The sequence below is a fragment of the Pristis pectinata genome, chromosome 4 (assembly GCF_009764475.1).
Source record: "Pristis pectinata isolate sPriPec2 chromosome 4, sPriPec2.1.pri, whole genome shotgun sequence".
Taxonomy (NCBI): domain Eukaryota; kingdom Metazoa; phylum Chordata; class Chondrichthyes; order Rhinopristiformes; family Pristidae; genus Pristis; species Pristis pectinata.
The window spans coordinates 117542703-117564013 of record NC_067408.1 but is presented as its reverse complement, the minus strand read 5'-3'; the positions used below and the strand labels follow the sequence as shown (position 1 = coordinate 117564013).

At 53.6% G+C, this 21311-nt stretch overlaps 1 protein-coding gene across 1 annotated transcript in view; it reads right to left on the bottom strand.

Annotated features, from left to right (window-relative positions):
- The window catches only part of LOC127570048 (pyridoxal kinase-like), a 37125-nt gene extending 17713 nt beyond the window's left edge, over positions 1-19412 (bottom strand). Inside the window, exons 1-8 of the mRNA XM_052015283.1 lie at positions 19012-19412; positions 17051-17105; positions 13040-13144; positions 12186-12269; positions 10690-10736; positions 10399-10484; positions 8390-8435; positions 6354-6465 (exon numbers count right to left, since the gene is read on the bottom strand). Of these exons, the coding sequence (XP_051871243.1) occupies positions 6354-6465; positions 8390-8435; positions 10399-10484; positions 10690-10736; positions 12186-12269; positions 13040-13144; positions 17051-17105; positions 19012-19104 (628 nt within the window). The 5' untranslated portion in view covers positions 19105-19412. The remainder of the gene's footprint in view (positions 1-6353; positions 6466-8389; positions 8436-10398; positions 10485-10689; positions 10737-12185; positions 12270-13039; positions 13145-17050; positions 17106-19011) is intronic.
- Between the last annotated feature and the right edge of the window lie 1899 nt (positions 19413-21311).

Below are 21311 nucleotides of genomic sequence, written 5' to 3'. Positions count from 1 at the left end.
ATGCCTTAGAGATCAGTTATTTATAAACTACATTAGTGACTCAAGTAAGGGGGCTAAGTGTAATGTATCCAAGATTATTGTTGATAAGAATCCAGGATGAAGATAAACTGCGATGGCAAAAAGAGTCTGCAAAAAGAATCAAGGCAGGGTGAGCAAAGGTTGGAGAATAACGTGGGAAAATGTGAGGTATTCTACTTTAGTCTGGATTAACACCAGTGGAGATACAGTGACACAGGGCGCTGGGGGAGAGGGGTTACTGAGGGACGGTGTGAGGGAGGGGGATTAACGTCAGTGAACACATATACAAATGCATGAATTAGAAACAGTAGGCCACTCGGCCCCTCTAGTCTGTTCTACTGTTGACTGATCTGACCATACCTCCACCTTTCCATTCACAGTGACCTTGAACTCCCTTGCTTATCAACCTCTGCTTTAAAAATATTCAAAGATTCTAATTCCTTTGCCTTTTCAGGAAGGGAGTTCCAAATGAGAGAAAAAAATTTTTCCTCATTTCTGTCTGAAACTGATGACCACTTATCTTTAAATAGTTACCCCTAGTTTTAGGTTCTCCCATAGGAGTAAACATCCTCTCTACAACCACACTGCCATGGCCCCTTGACAACTGAGTAATTTACATTTCCCACATTATATTCTGTTTCAGATCTTTGCCCCTTCATTTAACCTCTCTATATCCAGCCCTTGGTGTATTGGTGGGGGGTGGAGGCTGAAGGGAGCTGCTGAGAATAAAATGGGATTGATGTAAATGGGTGGTTGATGGTTGGCATTACTGGGTGGGCCGAAGGGCCAGTTTCTGTGCTGTACGACTCTATAACTCTTTCCCCCTTTGTAGACTCGTGAAGCCCTCTTCAGAAGGACCTTTGTGGGTTTTCAGGAGGTATGTGAGCAGGGAATGGTAATTTTCTAAAGTACAACATTGCAGATACATTCACTTTGTCACTTAACATTCCAGACAGCGGGACAAAACCAATATTCAGTCAGGGACACTGATTTGCCAAAATTAACACCAGCACAAAAACAGTAAGACAGGAAAGATGGACAAACTCCCAGGCTCAGAGGGTTTTAAGGAAATTGGAACACCACAGATCCTCCCATCATAATTGCCCTGAATTCAGGAACATTTTCTAGGATTAGACATTGCACTTGCTGCTCTACTAGTTTAGGAAGCCATGATGGGAAAACCAGGGAACGAGCCTAAAAATTATTGGGAAGCTACTGGAGTCTATAATTAAGAATGGATCGGATGAACATCTCAGAACAATACAGCACAAGTTCCCTCGACAAATCCACACCAGCTCTCACTGATCAACTGAAAATCTACGGTTCAATGGAACGTCATGCCTCTTGACAATTTAATGAAGTAATTGAAGTAATTATATTACGGCAGGGCACTTAGGAAAAGGTAGCCACTCAAAGTAACAGTTTTATTAAAGGGAAAACACGTTTGAGTTACTTATTGGAGTTCTTTGAAAAAGTAACATGTATTCAGGGGAACCTGTGGCATTTGATTAGCATTGCACTGAAGGTTATGGTGATAAAGAAAGCTCTTAGTGTAGGGGGCATAGAGTCACACAGCACGGAAACAGGCCCTTCAGCCCAAGTGGTCCATGCCAACTAAGGTGCCCCATCCAAGCTCGTCCCATTTGCCAGCATTTGGCCCATAACCTTCTAAACCTTTCCTATCCATGTACCTGTCCAACTGTCTTTTAAAAGTTGTTATTGTACCTGCCTCAACCACTCCCTCTCGCAGCTCGTTCCACATAAATACCACCCTTTCTGTAAAAAAAAAATTGCCTCTCAAGTTCCTATTAAATCTCTCCCCTCTCACCTTAAACCTGTGCCCTTTAGTTCTTGATTTCCCAACCCTGGGAAAAAGACTGAGTGCATTCACCCTGTCTATGCCCCTCATGATTTTATACACCTCTATAAGGTCACCCCTGTGCTCCCAGGAATAAAGTCCTAGCCTGTCCAACCTTTCCCTGTAACTTAGTCCCTCAAGTCCTGGCAACGTCCTTGTAAATCTTTTCCGCACCCTTTCCAGTTTAATAACTTGATTCCTAGAGCAGGGTGACCAAAACTGAACACAATACTCCAAGTGCGGCCTCACCAGCGTCCTGTACAACCTGTAAGAGGTGAATATTGGAACTGATACAAGATTTGCTGGATAACTGGAGCTGTGAGTAAGTGCATCAATGGGTCTTTATCTGATTGGCAAAATGTAACAAATAGAGTGTCACAAGGATCAGTGCTGGGGCCTCAACTTCCCACAATTTGTACAAAAGACTTGGTTGAAGGCTTGGTTGCTAAATTTGTTGACGACACAGGCATAGGTAGGAAAGCAATTTGTGAAGTGAGCCAGGTTAAGTGAACGGGCAAAGATCTGGCTAATGGAGTAGAACATGTGAAATTGTGTATCTTGGCAAGAAAAATAAAAAAGAAACAGCATTTTATCTAAATGGTGAGAGATTACAGAGCTCTGAGAATGCAGAGGGACGTGGGTGTCCCAGTGCATGATTCACAGGAGGCTGGTGTAAAGATATAGCTAATAATTAGGAAAGCTAAAAGAGTGTTATTATTTATTGCTTGGGAAATTGAACACAGAAGAAGGAAGGTTATGCTAAGTTATATCGGCCATTGCTGAGACCACGTCTGGAGCATGGTGTATTGTACAGGTCTCCTTATTTAAGGAGGGATATTAATGCAGTTTGAGATTCACCAGATGATGAACCTTATGAGGAAAGATTGGACAGACTAGGCTTATATCTGCTGGAGGGGCTAGATTGAAGGGTCTTGACATGGTAGAGGTAGAGAAGATGTTTCTTCTTGTGGGAGAACCTAGAACCAGGAGACACCAGAGACTGCAGATGCTGGAATCTGGAGCAACACACAAACTACTGGGAGAACTCAGAGGGTCAGGCAGCATCTGCAGTGGAAAGGAATTGTTAATGTTTTGTGTTTGAAACTCTGCACCAGGACTGAGCCAGAGTTACTGTTTAAAAACAAAAGGTCACTCATTAAAGACAGAGATGATGTGAATTTTTTCTTGGCAAGTCTTTGGAACTCTCTCCCTCAAAGAGCAGTGGATGAAGAGTCTTTCAACATTTTTAAGGCAGAGGTAGATGGAAAGCGAAGGGTGCCGGGGTTGGGCAGAAATGTGGAGTTAAAGGCAGAGGAGCCTGGAACTAGAGGGCACAGGTTTAAGGTGAGAGGGAAAAGGCTTAAAGGGGACCTGAGGGGTAACATTTTCCACACAGAGGGTGGAGGGTCTATGGTACAAGCTGGCAGAGGCAGTGGTAGAGGTGGGTACAGTTACAACATTTAAAAGACATTTGGACAGGTACATGGATAGGAAAGTTTTGGAGGGATATGGGCCAGGCAAATGGGCCTAGCTCAGGAAGGCACCTTGGTCAGCATGGATGAGTTGGGCCAAAGGGCCTGTTTCCATGTTGTATGACTCTAAGGTTACAGTCAGATGAGCCACAATGTTATTGAATGGAACAGGCTTGAGGGGCCTTCTAAGGTGTGACTGATAAAAGTCCCTTAGAGAGACAGTCGTCTGAAGTTAAAGCTCAGGGAACAGCAGGGAAGTTATTGACTGGGCTACGTCCAGGCTGTGTGGCAGCAGGAATAATGGGCAAGTAATCAAATTGTCAGCATGAGGCGCAGGCGCCCGCTGCAATCTGTGGCTGTACGGTGACATCATAGTTAGGTTACTGGATCAGCAGCCAGAGCTGTGGACCACTGATCCAGAGACACGAGGACAAATCCCACCACAGCAGCTGGGGAATTGAAAGTAGTTGGTCTCGGTGACATTAACCACGCAATTACTGGACTGTCATAAAAACCCAAGGCTGTTCATAGGTATATAGACAGGGTGAATGCACACAGACTTTTTCTCAGGGAAGGGGAACTAAAAACTAGAAGGCACAGGCTTAAGGCGAGAGGTGAAAGGTTTAAAAGGGACCTGAAGGGCAACTTCTTCACACATAAGGTGGTGGGAAGATGGAACGAGCTGCCAGAGGAAGTGCTAGAGTTGGGTACAATTACAGTGTTTAAAAGACATTTAGGCAGGTACATGGATAGGAAAGGTTTAGCGGGATGTGGGCCAAATGTGGGCAAATGGGACTAGCTTGGTGGGCACGATGGTCTGCATGGACAAGTTGGGCTGAAGGGTCTGTTTCCATAAGCCATGGGGCAGAATTAGACCATTTGGCCCATTGTTTTTAAACCCCATTCTCCCATCTTCTCCCTGTAGCCCTTAACCCTCTTACCAATTATGAACCCATCAATCTCTGCCTTAAATACACCCAATGACTTGGCCTCCACAGCCCTCTGTGGCAACAAATTCCACAGAGTCACCACCCTCTGGCTGAAGAAATTCCACCTCATCTCAGTTCTAAAGGGACATCCCTTTATCCTGAGGCCGTGCCCTCGGATCCGACGCTGTAATACTCTATGACCCACTGAGTCGCTCCAGCAGGTGCTCCAGATTTCAGCATCTGCAGTTTCTTGTATCAATCTAAAAGCCTAATGAGTCACCAACGCCCGTCAGGGGAGGAAATCTGCTGTCCTCACCCAGTCTGGGTGACTCCAGACCTCCCCATGAATGGACACCAAATGCTGGAGCTGCAAAATCCTGTGAACAAACACAAAAGGTCATTCACTGTGTTTATAAACAATTTAGATAAGTGGATCATAAGCCACAATCTTGAGTATTTTTCTTATTCATTCACTGGACGTGGGTGTCACTGATAAAGTCTGCACTGAACTTGCAGCATTGGGCAATAAGGAGGAAAGTCAGAATCAAATATCTTGCTGTGGTCAGATCAGTTAAGAACCGCAGATTCCACTCCCTGAAGCACATTAGTGAACCAGTCTATTTTTGTGCCAATTAAAGGTCATGAGTTTTGATTTCAAATTATTAAATTATTTATGATTAATAATTTCTAACTTTTTACTGCGATTCAGACAGGTACATGGACAGGAGAGGGATATGGGTCAAATGGGACTGTCTCAGGTGGGCACCTTGGTCAGCATGGGCGAGTTGGGCTGAAGGGCCTGTTTCCGTGCTGTACAACTCAGTGACATTGTAATTTAAATTCCCTCACTGCATTAATTCTTGCCTCGAGATTACTGGCCCAGAAAAATAAATGCTACGCTGTCACTGGCACAAAGACAGACGTCACGTAACACAGACATGCGATAACAATACAGAAATATTCATGGAGATATGAATAACTTTGAGCCAATGGCTTTTGAAGTAATTGTGAGTTCACTCACTCTGGACAGAAGTGTACTTAATAGAATTCCTGAAGCTATGAAGCTCTGGAGAGACTTGACCAAGGTCCATTAAAACAGACCATAGGAGCAGAATTAGGCCATTCGGCCCATAGTCTGCTCTGCCATTCAATCATCTCAATCTCATTCACCCTGTAACCTTTGACACCCTTACTAATCCACTTTAAGTACACCCAATGACTTGGCCTCCACAGCCGTCTGTGGCAATGAATTCCACAGATTCACCGCCCTCTGGCTAAAGAAATTCCTCGGTATCTCGGTTCTAGAGGGACATCTGGTCCTAGACTCTCCCACTACTGGAGACATCCTCTCCACACCCACTCTATCCAGGCCTTTCAATATTCGGTAGGTTTCAACGAGTTTCCCCCCTCATCCTTCTAAACTCCAGCGAGTAGGGTCTAGAGACATCACAACAGACAACTCTCAGAGGCTTATGGAAAGTCAGCCTTTATATCCAGAGGGATGCAAGAGACTGCAAATGCTGGAATCTGGAGCAACACACAATCTGCTGGAGGAACTCAGTGGGTCCAGCAGTCCTGATGCAGGATTTTGACCTGAAACGTCAACAACTCCTTCCCACCTGCTCTCCCACAGGTGCTGCTCGACCCGCTGAGTTCCTCCAGCAGATTGCTTATTGCTTTATATCCAGAGGACCAAGGCTATGCAACTGTACTTTCTCCACACCGGCGAAACATCAGGAGTTTCAGCCTCCACACACTAGTCAAGAAACATTGGCCTGGAAGCAGAGGTTTATCTGAACAATTCACAGATTCTGGGGCTGGAAGCAGGAGAGATTAAACTGGGTACTGTGCTGGGGAATTTAGACAGTCACCAGTGAGTTGTTGGGATCTTCAGAGATATGAAGAGGAATTGCTGGGGTATTCAGGGAGAAAATCTTTCCTGTGGCCCAGGAGTCTGGGACAAGGGGACAGAGTCTAAAAGTTAAAGCCAGGATTTTCAGAACACCTTTGGCACTTAGGAAGTGGGATTGTCAAACTGTCATTAGTCAGTTGACCTCGAGGACCAGCCTCACTCACCTTTCCTCTGGCTGCCCAGGGTCACCAAGTAGTTGCTCCCTAACTGTGAAGGGAGGTCAGAGCTCGTGATGACCACAGTGTCAGGACCCATTTCATGAAGAACATCCATCACCTGCAAAAGTCAAAGTCACAGTTACTAACCAACCAAACTGGCAGAGAACTTCACTCAGTATCTAACTGTCCCTGCCCTGGGAGTGTGTGATGGGACAGTGTAGAGGGAGCTTCACTCAGTATCAAACTGTCCTTGCCCTGGGAGTGTGTGATGGGACGATGTAGAGGGAGCTTCACTCTGTAACTAACTGTCCCTGCCCTGGGAGTGTGTGATGGGACAGTGTAGAGGGAGCTTCACTCAGTATCAAACTGTCCTTGCCCTGGGAGTGTGTGATGGGACGGTGTAGAGGGAGCTTCACTCTGTATCTAACTGTCCCTGCCCTGGGAGTGTGTGACGGGACAGTGTAGAGGGAGCTTCACTCTGTATCTAACTGTCCCTGCCCTGGGAGTGTGTGACGGGACGGTGTAGAGGAAGCTTCACTCTGTATCTAACTGTCCCTGCCCTGGGAGTGTGTGACGGGACGGTGTAGAGGAAGCTTCACTCTGTATCTAACTGTCCCTGCCCTGGGAGTGTGTGACGGGACGGTGTAGAGGAAGCTTCACTCTGTATCTAACTGTCCCTGCCCTGGGAGTGTGTGATGGGACAGTGTAGAGGGTGTGTGAATGATTGGACGAGAGAACATTCAATACTGATGGGACTTTTATCCCAGCAAGAGTTCAGGACCCATACCCCAGTGAGAATCAGTGTTTTCTGCAGTGGATACAGACACGAGGCTCGAAATAATCTTGCATTTCTACCAGCTTTTCACACCCTCCAGACATCCCAAAATGCCTCGTGTCTAATGGCCCTGTGCTGTGTGCAGTAACAACGTGCAGTTGCTAATTTGGGTCCAGAAAGTCCCCACAATGGGCAATTTATCGTGACCTGGAAATATATCATTGTTCCTTCACTGTCACTGGGTGTAAATCCTGGAACTCCCTCTCCAACTGGGAGCACCTTCACCAGAAGGACTGTAGTGTTTCAAGAAGGCAGCTCACTCCCACCTACTCAAGGGCAATTGGTAATGGGCAAAAAAATACTGGTATAGAGTAGATCAGGATCTTTTTCTGCAAAGAAATATAATATTAGAGGACATACCTTTAAGGTGAAAGGGGAAAGTTCGAAGGAAATGTATGAGGCAAGTTTTTATTTTTGTGGTGGGTGCCTGGAATGTGCTGCCAGGGGTAGGGGTGGGGGTGGAGGCAGATACAATAGAGGGGTTTAAGAGGATTTCAGATAGGCATATGGATGTGCAGGAAATGGAGGGATATGGACATTGTGTAGACAGAAGGGATTAATTTAGTCGTTGAATTACTAGTTTAATTAGATCAGTACAACATGGTGGGCTGAAGGGCCTGTTCCTGTGCTGTACTGTTCTATGTTCACTTGCCAGAGACACCCACACCCTAAAGGTGACCCTGTGCAACTAATCAGGTGGCATCGTTAGTTGAACATAGAACATAGAAAACCAACAGCACAATTCAGGCCCTTCGGCCCACAAAGCTGTACCAAACATGTCCCTACCTTAGAAATTACTAGGCTTACCCATAGCCCTCTATTTTTCTCACCTCCATGTACCTATCCGACAGTCTCTTAAAAGACCCTATCGTATCCGCCTCCACCACCGTTGCTGGCAGCCCATTCCATGCACTCACCACTCTCTGAGTAAAAAACTTACCCCTGACATCTCCTCTATACCTAATCCCCAGCACCTTAAACCTGTGTCCTCTTGTGGCCACCATTTCAGCCCTGGGGAAAAGCCTCTGACTATCAGATCATACGTCACACTCAGGGGAAGTCTGCTGTGCATTTGAATCATGCCTCCGGGATTGTTCACAGCCCTGGAGGGGCGATGGGCCTTGATTTATTGCCTCATCAGACAGATCTCCCCCCGGCCCTGGTGAGAGGGACAGATAGAATCAGGCAGTGACCTCGGCTGTGTTACCTCAACGGCCTCCTTCTCCGTGTTCATCTTCCGCCCAGCCAGGATTCTGCAAAAGGAAGCCAAGGCCCAGTTAATTCTCAGCAATAACTTGCCGACAGATCCAGCAAATGTCATCGGAACCAGGGGACCCGGGTAGCACCTAGTACAGACCCCTGCCACTGACTGTCCCCAGATGCCAGTGCTGCAGCGGGTAGAGCCACTACCCCACAGCGCCAGTGACCTGGGTTCGATCCCGACCTCCGGCACTGTCTGCGTGGAGTTTGCACGTTCTCCCTGTGACTGCGTGGGTCTCCCCTGGGCGCTCCGGTTTCCCCCCACATCCCAAAGATGAGCTGGTCGGCAGGTTAATTGGTTGCCATAAATTGTCCCTCGTATGTGGGTGAGGGGTAGGATCTGGGGGGAGTTGATGGGAATGTGAGGACAACAGGGTGGCAGGGAAAATTAGTTGGAGAATGGGAATGCACTGTGGGCTGGCACAGACTTGATGGGCCAAAATGCCTCCCTCTCTATCCTAAGAAGGTGCAATATTCCCACTCTCCTGTGTCTCAGGCACACAACCATACAGCACAGAACAGGGCCCTTCGGCCCACAGTCCCCCATGTAGCCCATTGTACCTATCCACATTAGGTCTGCAGCCTTCTATGCCTTAGTGATTAAAGTACTTCTCTTAGTGCTTTTTGAGTGTTTTCAACGAGTAGGGTGGAGGATGGGGTGCCAATCGAGCGGGTGGCTTTGTTCTGGATGGTGTCGAACTCATTGAGAACTATGAAAACTGCAGGCAGCCAGGTGAGAGTTCAGTCACACTCCTGACTTGTGCCTTTGCTGACGATGGAGTCAAGTGGTGAGTCACTCACTGCAGGATCCCCAGCCACTGACCTGTTCTGGTAGCCATGGTACTTATGTGGCTGGTCCAGCTGAGGGTAGGGTCAATCATGACCCCAGGATATTGATGGTGAGGATTCAGTGACGATAATGACATTGAACATCACGGGGAGTGGTTAGACTCTCTCACTGGATGTGGTTATCGCCTGGCATTTTGTGACTTGAATATTACATCAGCCAATGCCTGACTGTGTCCAGGCCTTGCTGTTTTCAGGCACGGGCTTCTTCTTGCTGAGGAACTACAAATGAAGTTGAACGAATTGAACATTGTGTAATCACCAGCAAACGTCTCCATTTCTGACCTTGCAATGAGACATAATTCCTTGTACTCCCCACCCATCGCCTGGTACGTTTCTAGCCAATCCATATGAACCAAAGACTCTCTGTCTGTCAAGGTCATGTGTTGTAAAACACTTGGTGATAAGAAATATTACAGACTTTGCACATTCTGTTTATCTAACCTTGTCCCAAATATTTCACTATCTAATTGCAGTGTGAAGCAAGGCATGTTGCATCAGCTGATGTCTTGCGTGTAACTCAGAGGGTGGGGAGAGGCAGGCAGAGGGCAAGACACTCAGTCATCAGCGTTGCTGGTTTAGAGAGCATGCATTATGAGGAGAGACTAAGGGAGCTAGGGCTTTACTCTTTGGAGAGGAGGAGGATGAGAGGAGACATGATAGAGGTGTACAAAATATTACGAGGAATAGACAGAGTGGACAGCCAGCGCCTCTTTCCCACGGCACCAATGCTCAATACAAGAGGGCGTGGCTTTAATGGGTGGGAAGTTGAAGGGAGATATCAGAGGAAGGTTTTTCACCCAGAGAGTGGTTGGGGCATGGAATGCGCTGCCTGGGGCGGTGGTGGAGGCAGGTACGTCGGTCAAATTCGAGAGATTGCTAGATAAGCAGATGGAGGAATTTAAAATAAAGGGACAGGTGGGAGGAAGGGGTTCGATAGTCTTAGGCGAGGTTTAAAGGTCAGCACAACATGGTGGGCTGAAGGGCCTGTGATCAGTGCAAGAGTCCACGCAGGGGGGGCATCTCACACTCCTGCCTCGTGAGGCGAGAGCAGCTCCCGAGGCTGCAGGTGGGCCTGTTGCAACAGGGGCAAGAGACCTGGCCACTTACTCTGCCTCGTACTGGTTCGGCGTGATGATATCAGCAAGTGGAACCACCCTCTCCTTGTACACCGGAAGAAGGTTCTCTGGAACATACTAGAAACAGAACAACACATTCAGCGACAAAAAGACCCTTCCGAACCCTGGGCAGGGTGGTGGGGGGCGGGAAGAGAGGAGGGGAAAGGGAGGGAGGCGGAGAGGACACAGAAAGGGAGCGAGAGCCAGGCGAGGGAGAGAGAGGGAGACAAGACACGCACACACACGCGCACAGACATTTAGTGCAGAGAGGCTCACCACTCACCATGTACCCGTCCCCATTCCTTATATCACCCATCACTGGATCACAAACTGTAAGAGAATAAACGAGCAATTTTCTTTGTACATGAAGTGCGCCCCACAACCCAGTCCTTTCCCAGCCTCTGCCCCTGACACCAGTGCTCCCCTTCAACTCAACCTACAGTAACTAACTGGAGTACGTTACTCCGAGGCACAGCCCTCATGGGAGTACACCGGAAAAGGCGCAGAAAAGATTCACGGGGATGTTGCCGGGACTGGAGGGCTCGGGTTTTAAGGAGAGGTTGGACAGGCTGGGACTGTTTTCCCTGAAGCGAGGGAGGCTGAGGGGTGACCTGATAGAGGTTTATAAAAAATGAGAGGCAGAGATAAGGTGGGTGCTCACAGTCTTTTCCCCAGGGTAGGGAAGTCTCAAACTGGAGGCCACAGGTTTAAGGTGAAAGGGGAAAGATTTAAAGGGGATCTGAGGGGCAACTTTTTCCAAACAGAGGGTGGTGGGTGTGTGGAACGAGCTGCCAGAGGAAGTGGTAGAGGTGAGTACAATCACGTTATAAGGACATTTAGACAGCTTCATGGATAGGAAAGGTTTAGAGGGAAATAGGCCAAAGGCAGGCATATGGGACTGGCTCAGGAAGGCACCTTGGTCAGCATGGATGAATTGGGCCAAACGGCCTGTTTCTGCGCTGTATAGCTCTATGACTCTCTAAGTGGTTAGAATGTACTTATTTTGTCACATCTGGGGCACTGTGACAAACGCAGGACTCCAACCTTCAGCAAGGACGTCAAGGTGTTCGAGAGGAGAGTAACAACAAGGTCCAAGGGTCAGGAACTTCAGTGACGGCACGAGCGAGAGAGCGCGAGCTAATGGAGGGGCCCAAACTGTGAGGTACTTTGGTAGATGGAGAAACAGGACAGGGAAAATGCATTTACTCAGTGAGTGGCCGCGATCTCGGACAGGGTGGTGGGAGCAAATTCAACAGGAACTTTCTAAAGGGAACAAGAGATATTCTTGAATGGGAAAATCTGCTGTGGGTAGAGAGGGAACCGGATTGGAGAACAGAACGGGTGAAGGGACATCTCACGCATTGTGTTACTCTCCGATTTCATGCCAAAACTGAGTAAGGTTCTCTCCTCTGATACAGAGGACAGTCTTCCACTGTCCTCTGTATCACAGCATGAAGCCTGTGACCTGCACAACACTGAACTCAATCTCTCAGTGGAAGTCATTCACTAGCTCCTCAACCAAATCAGTTTCCTCGCACACAGGGAGAACAATTCAAACACTCTGAATACAATGATATCCGGGCAAGGGGTCACAAGGGCATAACCTCACCCATTGATCCAGGCAACGTCAGAGACTAGGAGGGTAAAGGCCGAGAGTCTCGACAGCCTCTGGCGAGCCTCAGAGATTAGATAGACTGAGGTAGCTGTGTGTTCCGTGTTACTGGTCCTCAGCTATGGAGTGCTTCAAAGCCACAATCCGATCACTGTTTACACACTCACCATAGACCAGCCTGGGATTCTGTCTCCGCAGTTCTTTAATGATTTCCATCACCTTCTCCAGGAAAGAAGTGTCTCTGGTGTAACCTGAGGAAAAGACAGAGTGGGTCAGTCACCCAGGACAGGGAGAAGTCCGTGAGCCCACAGCAAACTCCGTGACCCACACCTCCATCGTGTCACCTGATCCATAACCACCCACCCCGCTCCCCCAACTCAGCCCACTGCCCCCAGAATCAGACCAAGATCTCACCCCACTCCTGCACCCCTCACCAGTCCCAGAATCGCAGACGGCCAAACTCTCTCGAGCTGTGACCTTACTGCAGGGTTCAGCAAGATGAGAATAAAGCTCCCGTCACACACTCGCAGGGCAGGGACAGTTAGATACAGAGTAAAGCTCCCTCTGTACTGTCCCGTCACACACTCCCAGGGCAGGGACAGTTAGATACAGAGTGAAGCTCCCTCTACACCGTCCCGTCACACACTCCCAGGGCAGGGACAGTTAGATACAGAGTGAAGCTCCCTCTACACCGTCCCGTCACACACTCCCAGGGCAGGGACAGTTAGATACAGAGTGAAGCTCCCTCTACACCGTCCCGTCACACACTCCCAGGGCAGGGACAGTTAGATACAGAGTGAAGCTCCCTCTACACCGTCCCGTCACACACTCCCAGGGCAGGGACAGTTAGATACAGAGTGAAGCTCCCTCTGCACCGTCCCGTCACACACTCCCAGGGCAGGGACAGTTAGATACAGAGTGAAGCTCCCTCTGCACCGTCCCGTCACACACTCCCAGGTTAGATTTAATCCAATGCATCTTCATCTACCCTCAGGATAAGTTGCCCAGATTCAGCGCCTACCTGTCAGCACGTAATCATAGCGAGTCACATCGTTCAGTCTGAGGCCTTCATACAGGGTCTGGAGTTCCCCTGCTGTCATGACCTGCCCCTTCCAGTGGTCGTACCCTGAATGAGAAACAGAGGGAACACTGAGCAATGGTAGAGAAAGGAATGATGAACTGGCACGTCTGGGAGCCAAGGGGGGATGCCAGGCCAAAGATTGGGACATTCCATCCCCCTCCAATTCTTCAGCAATGAGACCAACGTGCTGCTTCTGACCAGTTACGTCCTCTTTACCACTGATGGTCCAGTTTTTCCACGGTGTCACAGGCACAGGCACCTGGGCCACAGCGTGGTGTGTGGGATGGTGAAATTAGATATTATTTCCCCTTCAGTGCTTTTTTTGATCACTGACCTGTGGCGCAGCTTATGAAGTCACTGCCTCACAACTACAGAGACCTGGGTTCAATCCTGACCTCCGGCGCTGTCTGTGTGGAGTTTGCACGTTCTCCCGGTGACTGCGTGGGCTTCTCCCGGGTGTCATAGAAAGTCACAGAGCTGTACAGCACAGACCCTGCGACCAAGTTGGCCAACTGAGCTGGTCCCATTTCCCTCTACACCTTTCCAACGCTCCAGTTTCCTCCCACATCCCAGACGTGCGGTTTGGTCAGTGAACACTGTAAATGTCCCGTGTGTGCGGTGAGTGGTGGGGGGGGGGGGGGGGTGGCGCAAGTTGATGGGAAGGTGGGGAGACTGAGAAGAGGGGATTAACATTTGAGTTAAGGGGTAGTTGATGGTCAGTGTGGACTCAACCAGCCTGTTTCCACACTACGTCTCTCTGGGCTGCCTTTTGATCATTTGGGCTTGGTGCACATTAGGGGAGTAGTCAGCTCGCACTCATTATTCCTGACTGCCAAAGAGGGTCAAGAGGCATCCTACAGAACAGCAGCGTTCTGTACCACATGGACGCCACAACCAAGAAAGCTCACCAGCGCCTCCACTTCCTCAGGAGGCTAAAGAAACTCAGCATGTCCCTTTTGACACTCACCAACTTTTATCAATGCACCACAGAAAGCATCCTATCCGGATGCACCACAGCTTGGTACGGCACTGCTCTGCCCAGGACCTCAAGAAACTGCAGAGAGTTGTGGACACAGCTCAGCGCATCACGGAAACCAGCCTCCCCTCCATGGATTCTGTCTATACTTCTCACTGCCTCGGTAAAGTAGTCAGCATAATCAAGGACCCCACCCACCCCGGACATTCTCTCTTCTCCCCCCTCCCATCGGGCAGAAGATACAAAAGCCTGAAAGCACGTACCACCAGGCTGAAGGACAGCTTCTACCCCGCTGTTCTATTAGCCTATTGAGCGGTTCCCTAGTACCATAAAATGGATTCTTGACCTCACAATCTACCTCGTTATGACCTTGTACCTTATTGTCTGCCTGCACTGCACTTTCTCTGTAGCTGTGACACTTTATTCTGCATTCTGTATTGTTTTACCCTGTACTACCTCAATGCACTGTGTAATGAATTGACCTGTACGAATGGTATGCAAGACAGGTTTTTCACTGTACCTCGGTACAAGTGACAACAATAAACCAGTTCCAATTCCATTCTGTATTCCAACGTCACTGCCCAGCCTGACCCGGGACATACTGACTTTCAGCCGTCTGTTCTCCCTCACTGAGAGCACCCTCACCCACTCTGCCTGTGCTGGTCCGAAGACCTATCTGCACCAATCCCATTTCCCAGCAAGGCTCACGTTTCAGAATGACCTACCAAAGCACTGTCTCTCTGTAAGAAGAAAGCTGAGGCTCAGAAAAGGTTACTGATATCCCAACTCGTGTCAAACCAGACCGTTCTTGCCAATGAGCATTATGCAAGAGTGCCAGGGATTGGCATGGAATCCAAAATCAACAGGCTGTGCTTTGTATAGAGTGTAGCTGAAACACTGGCAGGTGTCCCCAACACATTGCAAAAGTTATGTTGCAATTGTTTAATCCTTAAAAGACGATGCACTTTGTGAGAGAATCAGATTTATTATCACCGACTTAAATGACATGAAATTTGTTTTGCAGCAGCAGTACAGTGCAAGGACATAAAATTACTATAAATTACAAAAATAGTGCAAAAAGAAAGGAATAATGAGGTAGTATTCATGGATCATTCAGAAATCTGATGGCAGAGGGGAAGAAGCTGTTCCTGAATCGTAAAAGGTTTGTATTAGACAAGACCCAAGAGGAAACGTGACTACATATCCCACTTTTAAAGCACCAGAAGTTTGTTAGTGCCACTGCTTGTGATCTGTTAAGTAAAAACCAAGTATGCAGAGACAAATTAAACAGTTGCAGAGATTTAGACACCCACAACTGCCTCTATTTAGCTGTAACTCAAATTGTCCTTCTATGCCACCTCCCACAGAAACAGAAGTCAGTCATACAGCACATAACCAGGCCCTTCAGCCCAACTGGTCGATGCCAACCAAGGTGCCCCATCCAAGCAAGTCCCATTTGCCAGCGTTTGGCCCATAACCTTCCAAACCTTTCCTATCTGTGTACCTATCCAACTGTCCAACCTTAAACCTGCGCCCTCTAGTTTTTGAGTCCCTTTCCCTGGAGAAAAGTCTGTGTGCATTCACTCTGTCTACACCCCGCATGATTTTATCCACAAGTTTGCACAAGGCATTGTGTGACAGGCATGAAGAACACCCCATGCCAACATAACTTCTGGCATCAAGTGCAGTTGCAGTGGTGGGCACAGATCCAAACCCAGGCATTGTGCTGATCCCAGCCAGAGTTCCTGTTTCATCACTGCCCAGCGAGCCCCAACGGCGAGTGGGAATATCTGCACGTGATAAAATCTAACTGCAAGCATCTGGTGTAAATTATCCTGTACAGAGGGACACAGACCAGTACTGGCAGCAGACAGAGCAGGAGCAGAGAGGATCAATACTCCTTTGGCAATGGGTGAGCCTTGCACCTCAGTGGCTTCAGGACAGGGTCAAATATTAAAATGAAGCAATAGGTCATTCAGCCCAATAAGCGTGTACTGACTCTGTCGCAGCGACGCAACATTCCCGTCCTTTCCCTAGAGCAGGGAACAGAGAACATAGCAACATTTTGGGTCGAAACCCTGAATTGAGTCCTGATGCGGGGTTCCGAACCGAAACGCCAACAATTCCTTTCCTCCTCCACAGATGCTGCTCAAAGCCCTGACTTCTTCCAGCAGATTGTTTGTTGCTCTAGATTCCAAAGGCTGCAGTCTCGTGTCTCCATAGAACAGTACAGCACGGGAACAGGCCCTTCGGCCCACCATGTCTGTGCCGAACACAATGCTGAATTAAAGTAAATATCTTCTGCCTGCACGTGATCCACATCCCTCCACTCCCTGCACCACCACCGTATCTACTTCCAACACCACCCCTGGCAGCCCGTTCCAGGCACCCACCACTCTCTGTGTAAAAACAAAACTTACCCTGCACGTCTGCATTAAAGACCATAATGACCAGAGTTAGGCCATCCAGCCCATCGAGTATGCGCTGCCATTCAATCATGACTGATTTATTTTTCCCTCTCAACCCCATTCTCCTGCCTTCTCCCTGTAACCTTTGACACCCTTACTAATCAAGAACCAATCAACCTCTAAAGTTATAGAACCTATAAACGTTCCCCCTCTCACCTTAAACCTCTGCCCTCTAGTACTTGACGTTTCTGCCCGGGGAACAAAGGATTCTGAGTGTCTGCGTGATCTGTGCTTCTCAAGATTTTATAAACTTCTATCAGGTCTCCCCTCAGCCTCTGATGCTCCAGAGAAAACAATCCAAGTTCAACCTGTCCTTATATCTCTTACACTCTAATCCAGGCAGCATCCTGGTAAACCTCTTCTGTACCCTTTCCAAACCCTCCACATCTTCCCTAATAACCGCACATAATCTGGGGAAAGAACCTCAGGAAAGCACCCAAGCCCTGAGGAGCTGCTGCTGCAGCAACATTCTGGGAAACTCACTGTTTGAGTGGGATAGACTCTTACCCGTGTGGTTGGAGAACTGGACCGTGTTGACTGTGTCCACCTCAAATCCCAGCACCTGTTGGAGGACAAACAGTGTCATTGGTGTCTGGGCAGGGGAGGGTAGTGACAAGAAGGACAGGCCAGGGTACATGGATCTGTGGTCTCTGATGTCTCTACAGGGCTGGGGTCAGGGCAGTGGGGCAAATGTCTGGATGGCAGTGGTGGAAGGTGAGGAAGGAGACATGGGGTGGGAGGTGGGGGGAGGGGCAAGAGAGGTGGGGAGGGGGTCCGGGGGGTTTGGGGGTCTGGAGTGGGGGTGGGGGTCAGGAGGCTGGAGGGAGGGGTGGGGGTTGTCCAGAGGAGGAAGGGATGGGGGTCCGGAGGCGGGGGGGGGGGGGTGATCTGGTGAGAGTTCTGGAGGGGAAGTCCGGAGGAGGGGAGGGGGTCAGGAGATGGGGGAGGGGTGGATGAGGGGTCCAGAGGTGGGGGTGAGGTGAGGGGCCGGAGGAGGGGTGGGGGGTGAGGAGGCAGGGGAGGGGGGTTTGGAGGAGGGAGTTTGGGAGGGGGAGGGGGAGGAGGGGAGGGGGGAGGGGAGGAGCGGGAGGAGGGGGGGAGGGAGGGGGAGGAGGGAGGGAGGGGGAGGGGGGAGGGAGGGAGGGGGAGGGGGGAGGGAGGGAGGGAGGGGGAGGGGGAGGGAGGGGGAGGGGGGGGAGGGGGGGAGGGGGAGGGAGGGGGAGGGGGGGAGGGAGGGAGGGAGGGGGAGGGAGGGAGGGGAGGGGGGGGAGGGAGGGAGGGGGAGGGGAGGGAGGGAGGGGGAGGGGGGGGAGGGAGGGAGGGGGAGGGGAGGGAGGGAGGGGGAGGGGGAGGGGGGGAGGGGGGGAGGGAGGGAGGGAGGGAGGAGGGGGGAGGGAGGGGGGAGGGGGGAGGGGGGGAGGGAGGGGGGAGGGGGGAGGGGGGGAGGGAGGGGGGAGGGGGGAGGGGGGGAGGGAGGGGGGAGGGGGGAGGGAGGGGGGAGGGGGGAGGGGGGGAGGGAGGGGGGAGGGGGGGAGGGAGGGGGGAGGGGGGGGGAGGGAGGGGGGAGGGGGGGAGGGAGGGGGGAGGGGGGAGGGGGGGAGGGGGGAGGGAGGGAGGGGGGAGGGGGGAGGGAGGGGGGAGGGGGGAGGGAGGGAGGGGGGAGGGGGGGGAGGGAGGGAGGGAGGGAGAGGGAGGGGGAGGGAGGGAGGGAGGGAGGGAGGGAGGGGGAGGGAGGGAGGGAGGGAGGGAGGGAGGGGGAGGAGGGAGGGGGAGGAGGGAGGGGGAGGAGGGAGGGGGAGGAGGGAGGGGGAGGAGGGAGGGAGGGAGGGGGGGGGAGGGGGAGGGGGGGAGGGAGGGGGGGAGGGGGGGGAGGGAGGGGGGGGAGGGAGGGGGGGAGGGGGGGGAGGGAGGGGGGGGAGGGAGGGGGGAGGGGGGGGAGGGAGGGGGGGAGGGGGAGGGGGGGAGGGAGGGGGGGAGGGAGGGGGAGGGAGGGGGGGAGGGGGAGGGGGGGGAGGGAGGGGGGGGAGGGGGAGGGGGGGAGGGAGGGGGGGGGAGGGGGAGGGGGGGGAGGGAGGGGGGGGAGGGGGGGGAGGGAGGGGGGGAGGGGGAGGGGGGGAGGGAGGGGGGGGAGGGAGGGGGGGGAGGGGGAGGGAGGGGGGGGAGGGAGGGGGGGGAGGGGGAGGGGGGGGAGGGGGAGGGAGGGAGGGGGGGGAGGGAGGGGGAGGAGGGGGAGGGGGGGAGGGGGAGGGGGGGAGGGGGAGGGGGGGAGGGGGAGGGAGGGGGGGAGGGAGGGGGGAGGGGGAGGAGGGGGAGGAGGGGGAGGGGGGGAGGGGGGGAGGGGGGGGAGGGGAGGAGGGGGAGGGGGGGAGGGGGGGAGGGGGGGGGAGGGAGGGGGGAGGGGGAGGAGGGGGAGGAGGGGGAGGAGGGGGAGGGGGGTCACTATCCCTCCCCCCCACCCCCGCACCGACCTGCAGCGGGAAGGCGGCCGACTTGTTCCCGACGAAGCCGCGGACGACGTGACTCTGGATGGAGAGGACGCGGCACTCGGGCTCGGGCAGCATGTCGGCGGGCGGGGGGCGGCGGGCGGGGGGTGCGAGGGCGAGGGCGAGGGCCCGGGGACGCTCCGGGACGGGACGCTCCTTCCCCCGGCCCCGGCCTGACTGACAGCCCGAGGACCGCCGGCAGCGGGCCAGACACCCAGTGCCGGTCCCGGCACCGCCCCGCCGCCCGCCTCCCGGCCGAGCCCGCCGCCCCGGGGCCGCCGCCAGTCGCCGCCGGCTCACTCCCGGGCGGCGCCGGTGCCCTGAGCGGCTCTCGGACCGACCTCGCCCGGCTCCGCGGCACAGGCGCACGGGGGGCAGCCACCGGAAGCGACGTGGGGTCCTGGGCCAGCGGTGACGCACCGGGAAAGGCCCCTATCGGCGTCTCGGTCTCCTGGCAACGGCGTTGCCTCAGCAACGGTGAGGTCAGGGTGAGGCTGCCGGGGTGTTTGGGGGGGGGAAACCACCACCGGCATCTCCATGGAGACGGGACCCTGGGCCGGTCACCGGGGCAACACCTGTCCCCGGGTGGCATGGGGCCGAATGTCCTCCAGCAGCGACCCCCGACCCTCCCCCCCCCCCCGGACCCCCGGCTCATCCCCCCCCCGGACCCCTGACCCCGGACCCCCGGCTCATCCCCCCCCCGGACCCCTGACCCCGGACCCCCGGCTCATCCCCCCCCCGGACCCCCGGCCCCGGACCCCCGGCTCATCCCCCCCCCGGACCCCTGACCCCCCCCGGCTCATCCCCCCCCGGCTCATCCCCCCCCCCGGACCCCCGGCCCCGGACCCGGACCCCCGGCTCATCCCCCCCCCCGGACCCCCGGCCCCGGACCCCCGGCTCATCCCCCCCCCCGGACCCCCGGACTCCCCCCCTGGACCCCCCCCGGACCCCCGGCTCATCCCCACCTGGACCCCCGGACTCCCCCCCTGGACCCCCCCCGGACCCCCGGCTCATCCCCTCCCTGGACCCCCGGCCCCGGACCCGGACCCCCGGCTCATCCCCCCCCCGGACCCCTGACCCCCCCCGGACCCCCGGCTCATCCCCCCCCCGGACCCCCGGCCCCGGACCCCCGGCTCATCCCCCCCCCGGACCCCTGACCCCCCCCGGCTCATCCCCCCCCGGCTCATCCCCCCCCCGGATCCCCGGCCCCGGACCCGGACCCCCGGCTCATCACCCCCCCGGACCCCCGGCCCCGGACCCCCGGCTCATCCCCCCCCCGGACCCCCGGACTCCCCCCCTGGACCCCCCCCGGACCCCCGGCTCATCCCCACCTGGACCCCCGGACTCCCCCCCTGGACCCCCCCCGGACCCCCGGCTCATCCCCACCCCGGACCCTGGACCCCCAGCTCATCCCCTCCCTGGACCCCTGGCCCCACCCAACCCCAGTCCCCGACCCCACCCCAAATCCCGGGCTCAACCCCACCCCGGACCCCCACCTCCGACCAACCCCAGCCCCTGGCCCCACCCCAGACCACCGGCTCAACCCCATCCTGGCTCCAGCCCAAACCCGGACCCACGGTTCTGACTCCACCCCAGCTCCTGGCGGCACCCTGGACCCCCAACCCAAACCTAGACCCCCGGCCCAACCCTGGTACCCTGGACCCTGGCCCAGCCCTGGATCCCCTGCTCTGGACTCCCAACTCAACCCTGGACCCCCATCCCTGGCACTGCTGCTCCTAAACATGCCTTGATACCCTCACCCCCACCCCAGGGGCATAGTCATCCAGGGGCAGTTCTACCCCACCCAGACAGCTCAATCCCACCCCACCCAACTACACTGCCCAAACCAACACTGACCAAACCTCCATGTCCCCACCCAACGCTGCCCCTGCCACAGCTGTCTGCTGCCAAATCCATCCCTGCCATTGTTGACCCTGGGTCTGGCAGCTCCCCTACCCCTGCCTCCCCCATTCACTCCCTGTAAACTCTGCTCATTTTAACTGTATCATTGGCTCCATTTGACCATCAACCCTGTGCCAACTTTCCTCTGGCCACAGCTTCAGATTTCTTTCCTTCAGGTGTTTATCTAATTCCGTTTTGAAAGCTTTGATTCAACCTGGTTCCTTCAAACATTCAGGCAACACATTCCTGATCACTGCGTAAGTAAAATTTGGCGTGTCTCCTTGCATCCTTTTGCCAGCAGGGAACTGTCCTGGGAGTCCTCAACATTGACAACACGAAGTCTCGTGGCATTGGGTCAAACATCGGCAAGGAAACCTCCTTCA